The 7321-nt window shown below is 26.2% G+C and overlaps 1 protein-coding gene across 1 annotated transcript; it reads right to left on the bottom strand.

Moving 5' to 3' along the window:
* Positions 1-262: 262 nt before the first annotated feature.
* LOC135927054 (protein kinase C iota type-like) lies at positions 263-6838 on the bottom strand. The gene is made up of 15 exons (XM_065462991.1): positions 6781-6838; positions 6551-6731; positions 5962-6029; positions 5720-5912; positions 5496-5575; positions 5357-5440; positions 2897-2979; positions 2477-2623; positions 2255-2319; positions 1956-2092; positions 1748-1833; positions 1441-1528; positions 996-1100; positions 437-516; positions 263-364 (listed from the first exon to the last, which is right to left on the bottom strand). Exons 1-15 carry the CDS (start codon positions 6836-6838, stop codon positions 263-265), a joined length of 1557 nt encoding a protein of 518 aa, XP_065319063.1.
* Positions 6839-7321: the final 483 nt, after the last annotated feature.

Here is a 7321-nt window from a genome sequence, read left to right as displayed (position 1 = left end):
TTAAATTTTTATAGAAAATAGGGAAATATATTGCTGTAAAGATTTATTGAATACATTTTTTATAGACCTATATACTATACACAAAGATTACCATGGTCTTCTCTTGTATTGAACGAGGCTTTTTAGGAGGGCGGAATGATTTTTTTATTTTGAACCTAAAAATTAAGAGGCAGAAAAATTAATTTAAATTGCTGACCTTGATGGCTATCAATATACGATTTAAAAAATATCTTAAATTAATTAATTTTTTTATTTATAAAAGTCATATTATTACTAAATTCCATTCTACGGTTTGGAAATATTTATGGAATAGAATTTGATAAAATCCATTTGATGGATGCCACCCCAGTCGTTCTCTAGGATCCTATAATAAATTAATATTTAAAAAATTGAATCAAATAAATAGGTAGTATAAAAAAAATAATTTTTTTAGAACTTTGTTTAAGAATCCTGTTAGAATTGAGGTGGCGTTAACTGATACGTGTTCTGGAATAGAAATTGGGTCTTCAAGGATAGCTAGAGAATTTTTAATATTTTATTATTAATTTTTAAAAAAGTCATAGATTAATATTCAAAAAGCTTAGCCAAGATTTTACTAATTTGGGTTGGGGACACTAATAAGTTTTTTATTATCCTAAATTTTATTGAACATTTCATTATCTTAAATTTTTTAGATTCATTTTATAATTTTTTTCTAATATAATTAAATTATGTTTTGTAAAGTATATATTATGTATTGTAAATATTTTATAAAAGATAGTTAGGAGGTTGGCGGTAGTGCTAAATTTATTATCTAAACTATTATTATAAAGAACCTGGAAATTTTCTAAGAGAAAGAGGTTTTTTTTCATTTCCAACCCCCTTCCATGTTCAATTAATTATTATTTTATTTCTTTATAAATAATTACAGTATAATTTCAAACTTATAATATAAAAATAATTTATATTATTATTAAATTTTTTCAAAAAAATGAAAAATTAAAATTAAATTGAACCTTTGAAGAGCTCTTCCCTATTATCCTTCATGCCGTCAAAAGGTGTTAGGCCTGTAAGCATCTCGTACATAGTTATTCCCAAAGACCACCAGTCAACTCCAAAACCTTTCGAAATTATAATAATTTATATTTTCATCAACATATTTATTAACTTTCAATTATCGAAAAATATATGATTTTTTATATATTTTATCATCTAAATAATAAATATGGGAGGGAATCGACTCCAAGTATAATTACTATCAAAGCACAGCTTGTTTAATCTGTGTAAGAAGGAGCGTTTCTGTTTATGGTTATGTAAAGATTATAGAATCATATTAGTTTCCGGTTATTAGATCTAACCTTTCTGGTTTCCTGATTTATAATTTAGTGTTTTAAATCCCTAGTCTAATAAATCAATAATCCCTTATGGAAGTAGGGTAACTAAAAAAAATAGCAGGCTTACTATAATCATCACCCCGTAAAATTTCTGGAGCTACGTATAAAGGTGTCCCACAACTGGTGTTTGTTGTCATACCCATCCGAATGCCTTCCTAAATTATATTAAATACATATAAGAAAAGGCCCTACGTTATGTAATTAGCTAAACCCAAATGGGTTATTTTCGCATTTTAATAAATCTAACACTTGTTTTAACCTAAAGACTACAAAACGACTGTGATTTAAGGATGTATGTATATATAATTAAACTACTTTCTTTTTTTTAGGTTAATTTGGACTAAATAATATTTGTGGTAATTATAAATTGTTACCTTGCACATGCCATAGTCTGCTAGCCTAACATGGCCTTCCCCGTCTATTAATATATTATCAACTTTAATGTCCCTATGGAGGATGCCTTTATAATAATTTCAATATATATATAGGATAATATTTTGATTACATAGAAATAAAAAAATAAGCTAATAAAAACAATCAATTCTACAAAATAAGCAAATCAATTCATAATTATAAATAAACCTTGGCAATGTAAATGAATCACTGCCAGGATTACTTCAGCTGAATAGAATTTTACAAGCTCTTCGGAGAGCTTTCCCTGTCTCTCTAATTTGAGGCGGATGCTCTCTCCGTTTACATACTCCAAAACAAATATGTAGCTGAGACATATATAGAAATTTTAAACATGTTTATATTATAATGATATCAATTTATTACAATATTTAATTGTATACGATATATATTTCTATAATTGAATAAAAATCAATTATAAAAGATACCTAGTTGTAGTTTGGATAAATGAGTGGAAATTTATTAAAAACGGATGATCCGTGGCGGTTTGGAGGACCCGCCTTTCTGTTTGTATTATATCTAGAGAATCGTTATTCTATAAAAATAAAAATAAAAATATAATATACATTTCAAATTGAATAATTATGATCTGAAAATTTATTTTGCGAAAGTTAATGGAAGTTGGAGTTAGAAAATTAATAAATAATTAAAAAATAATGTTTAATCCAAAATAAATAATGAAAATGACAAACCTCGATACCGTCAATAATTTGTCTGTTTATGACTTTTAAGGCATATTGTTGCCGGGTGTCTATTTGCTCGGCGAGAAAAACTATGCCGTAGGCACCTCTTCCAATCGTTGAAATTAAATTAAAATCATAAATGTTTAATTGCTTGGCCTTTTATTGGGATAATAAATACATTATACATATAATTTCAATTAAAAATATTATATAAATGTTAAATTTCTTTAATGAATAAAAAAACTATTAAATTAATGCTATGGAAGTTATTTAGATCGATAATTGGTTCACCCAATAAAAAATAAGACATCTACCCCATAAATAAAGTCACATAAATATTACCCAATTAAAAAAAAATTGTTCAATGCTTTATTAAAATATTAAAATATAATATAATTTTCATTATTAAATGATCATAATCGTATTTACCTTTGTTGTTATACAATTTTCAACCTCTCCGGTATTGGTTACGTCATTACTAACAGAGATAATTCTATTATCTTTCGATGTCCCTGTGGTATTTTTAAAAGAAAAAAAAACGCAATAACGAAAGTTTTTCTATAAATTTTAATAAGATAGAAGTAGATGGATAACTGTAAAATTACAATTAAAGGAATTGTTGAGAAAAATATAATGAAGAAAAATCATTATAAAGCTTTATTTTAACGTTCTATTTCGTAAAAAAATCTTAAGTTCATTTTAATTTAAATTATATTTATGTGCCCCATTTAATCCATATGAGAATTAAAAAAACTGAGAAAGTTCTGGAAAACACAAATTTTTAAATGATCGGAATAAATATTTAACTCAGACAATTGCTCAAATTTATCAAAACTTTATATATTATATTTAAAAAAAACATCTTAGCATCTGTATGAGAGATTGTGTTCAACCAATTTCATTTGCATTTATGTAAATTCATCAAAATCATGTTTAAAATATAAATTTATAGATATATCTATATCTAGTGCTGCAGTAACGTCCAAAAAGTAGTATTTAAAAAGGTAACGTTGTTGCCTTCTTCAGTAACGGTACTCGTTTCTTCTTTTTAGTAGCGTTAACGCAAAAAGTACTCATTACTTTAATAATTTAAGCCGAGTTTTTAATCACATCACCCACCAAATTCCTTCATTTTTAATCAAAAATTTTTGCTGTTAAGTTTATTATAATTTATTCTCTAAAGAATATTTTGTAAGTCAATTGTTCATTTACTTCAGATGAAAATGAGTAAAATATGGCTTGGCTCCAATATGAAACATTTCTTACACCAATAATTGTGTCCCAACTCAAATATTTTAACCTTAAATATGGAATAAACATTGGTATCCTCCAAAGTGTGCAGCCATTTTTAATAAAAAAAATGGTATATCTGATTAAAAAGGTTATAACAAGATGGAACTCTTTCTATATCGGTGAAATGAATATAGTCTTATTAAAGAGAATGGCAACAAATTTGACGATTTGTGATACGTTCAAAGATGAATATTGTATGGATATATATGATTTTATAGGCTATGAAAACTGTTCCTACCGCTTTTTTGATTTTAGAGATAACCATTAAAATTATTAAAAAAAGTGGCGTAATGCAATTCTACAAGACAAAGATAAAAGTATACAGTTGAAGAGCTCCAAATTTATTATTTTTTAATATTTTATTTTATTTCAAATGAATATATATTATCGGCAATAATTCATTCTCTATTAAAATCAGATTGGCCATCGTGAAATTAATCAGCATAGGAAGTGAACTTATTTCCTGTTTGAGAAGAGATCTAGAGTTGAACGTGTTTAGAACAGTTAAAGCTGTGTTTTGTTCTAAGCAATCTTGTTTATCATATCAAAATTTTAAAAATCTAAAAAAATTAATAAAAAATAATTACAAAAATATCATATAATATATATTATATTTTGTTTTTATTTTTAAATTATATATAAAAAATTTAATAAATTTAATAAATTTAATATAAAAATATATCTTATTATATATTATTTTTTATATAATTTTAATTTATATAGAGTTTTTTTTATATAATATTTAACTATTTAAGTAAAGAATAACTCGCTATAGCTAGTGACGCGCATTCCTATTTTCAGACGGAACGAGTAACGCGTCACTACTTATACATTATAAGAATGTATAAAATGATTATTAATTGGTTGCATATATAAAAATATAAAATTAATTTATGAAATGAAATAAAATATAATGAGATAGATATTGCTATATTTTAAGCCTTTTAAGTCAATTTTTAACTGGCCCAAAAATCGGGTAAACCAAGTTTTTTCCGATAACAATCACTTTGGCCTCTGGGTTTTTCTTAAAATTACAGCAGTTCAAATTGGAAAGAAACTAATTTACATTAAACGCTTTAATGTTAACATATTTCACCTGTAGTATAGATTATATTATCCGACATTTAGCCTTTGCTCAACTGTAATAAAATGTGATTGGTATGTTTATTTGGTATAATATGCTTAATTTGATTGGGCGTTTCATATGAGAATATTGTAAACAGCTCTTTTAAATATATTATATGGTTTAGAAGATTCTTTTTAAAGTATGGTACATAAAAAATTTAATAGACTAATTTTTTTTTAAATTAATGATAGATAACTCCCTATATTTCTTTTGACAATTGCCCAATTTATTAAAGTATTTCTATTATTATTTAATAGGAATTTGAGTTGGACTGAAAAAGTGTTCAAATTAGGGAGTTACCCAAGTTAAACAGGTTTTATAAAAAAAAAAATTTTTAATATTATACTTCAAATAAAATAAAATAAGATTACAAATAAGCAGAGGAATAACTAATCTAGATTTATTTCTAAAAATCTCAGAATTGGAATTCAGAATCACAATGAAATCTAATTAAATTTATCAATTATTACCTTCATCAATATCCCATATTTTCTCTTGGCCCTTATTACGGCAGGCCCAATTTTTTAAGGCTTTCCAAGGTTGGCGGAACCTTTCTAAAATATATTTAAAACTTTATTTTAAAAAATGAAATAATATGAACAATTTTACCAAATTTAGGAGGGGTACATTGAGTCTTTTCATGGGTGTGTTTCCTCCGCACAATTAACTTCTGGTCATCTTTTTTTAACCTAAAAATAATTTTATATTTGCATCTTAACTGTTTTAAACTTGAAAAAAAAAAATAATGTTAAATCTCATATTTTAATTTTCACTTTTCCTATATATTTTTTTTTGTTTTTCCATTTCTCTTGTTTTGAAAACTTAAATATTACATTATAATATAATTGTTTGATTTAACTAGGTACTTGTAATATGCCTTTTTACATCCTCCCGGTGAAACACACCCAGAGAGAATTGCGTCGTCAATATCATCTTTTCCTTGTTTCGCTAGTTTTATCTTCTTTTTGAGGTTCGGCCCATTGCCGAACCTATTAAAAATCGCCGTCCATGGCTTTTTAAACTTTACTAAATATTTTTAAAATTATTTTTTAAAATTAGAGGTAAACAATTTTACCCCACTTTGGTCTGGCATTCTCTCTCCCTTCTCCAATAAGGGTCTCAATAATCGCGGCCTTCTTCTCCCTAAAATAAAATTTACATTATATTGAAAAGAAAATAGAGTCAAATCTCTTATTTTTATTTCAAATATCTTTTATCTCTTGTTTTTCATATCTTACTTGAGACCTGCAATAGGTATTAAGCTCGCCGACCCACTCTCGCCCATTCCGCATGCGGGCGTGGCTAGCTAAATAATTTTAATATTGAGCGGGTTAGCATGTGTTAAAAAAGGTAGATTAGAATTCTATATACTAAAAATTTTCTTGTTATTTCATAATGTTGAATCATATAAGTATAAATTGATAAATATATTAGCAAAGATTTGATAAGGAATCAAATAAACATAAAATAATTTTAAAACATTGGGCGGAAGAACAGATCAAACATATTTTTGCAATAAATCGGCAGACCGACATGAAAACTTTAAAAAACCATTGGCGGGCTGGCCATTGGGTTATTTTTTTAAATAATAGACGCAAGTTTACGGGTTAAAATCTGCTCTTTACAGACTTCGACTTTATACTATAAATAAATTAATCGGTTACCCGTCAAAGGCCTTGCTGCAACCTTCTTGCGAATCATATCTCGCAAGAAACCTAGCCTCACATTCTTCCTCTCCATCTTTCACATACCTTTCACCATCCGGTGCATCATCTTTCTTTAAAAGGGTGTGCTTGCCACCGCCGAATCTTTTAGATATAACTCTCCATGGAATCTTAAATTTATCTAAATATTTTTAAAATTATATTTAATTAAAATATTTTAAACAATTTACCCCATTTCGGCGAAGCGCACCCTTTTCCTATAATCCTACCTTCATTTATTTGGTCCATAGATTCATCACAAAAATAAGATTTTTTACTAAACATGAGAGAATAATTTTTTAATGACAATGATTGTTGTTAATTTCATAAACGTTAAATAATTTAGGTCATTGATTTTTATTAAGAAACTGTTTTATATATTATGATTGTTTGCCAAATAACATTGCAATAATCAGCGCATATCTTCCAGTAAGAATAGCGCGACGCTTATAATATATTTGTTTTTATATGGTTGGTTTAGTTTCACTCTGACTTATTATAACTCCTCTATGTATATAAATATACTAGCATAATTAAACAGTGAATGGGTCCCTCCTATAATTCATGTCATTGGGCAGATTATAGAATAACATACTAAGATAAGATAAGATAAGATAAGATTTATATATATAAATAATATTCAATAAATTATTATCCCATATTAAATTAGAAGTTATCAGATAAAACAAAATATAGATTAATTTAGTTCTTAGTCAAAATGTACTAATAGGT

Source organism: Gordionus sp. m RMFG-2023, chromosome 3 (assembly GCF_954871325.1).
Source record: "Gordionus sp. m RMFG-2023 chromosome 3, tfGorSpeb1-WG-v2, whole genome shotgun sequence".
Taxonomy (NCBI): domain Eukaryota; kingdom Metazoa; phylum Nematomorpha; class Gordioida; order Chordodea; family Parachordodidae; genus Gordionus; species Gordionus sp. m RMFG-2023.
The sequence above is the reverse complement of the archived record's forward strand: the minus strand, read 5'-3'. Positions and strand labels throughout refer to the sequence as shown.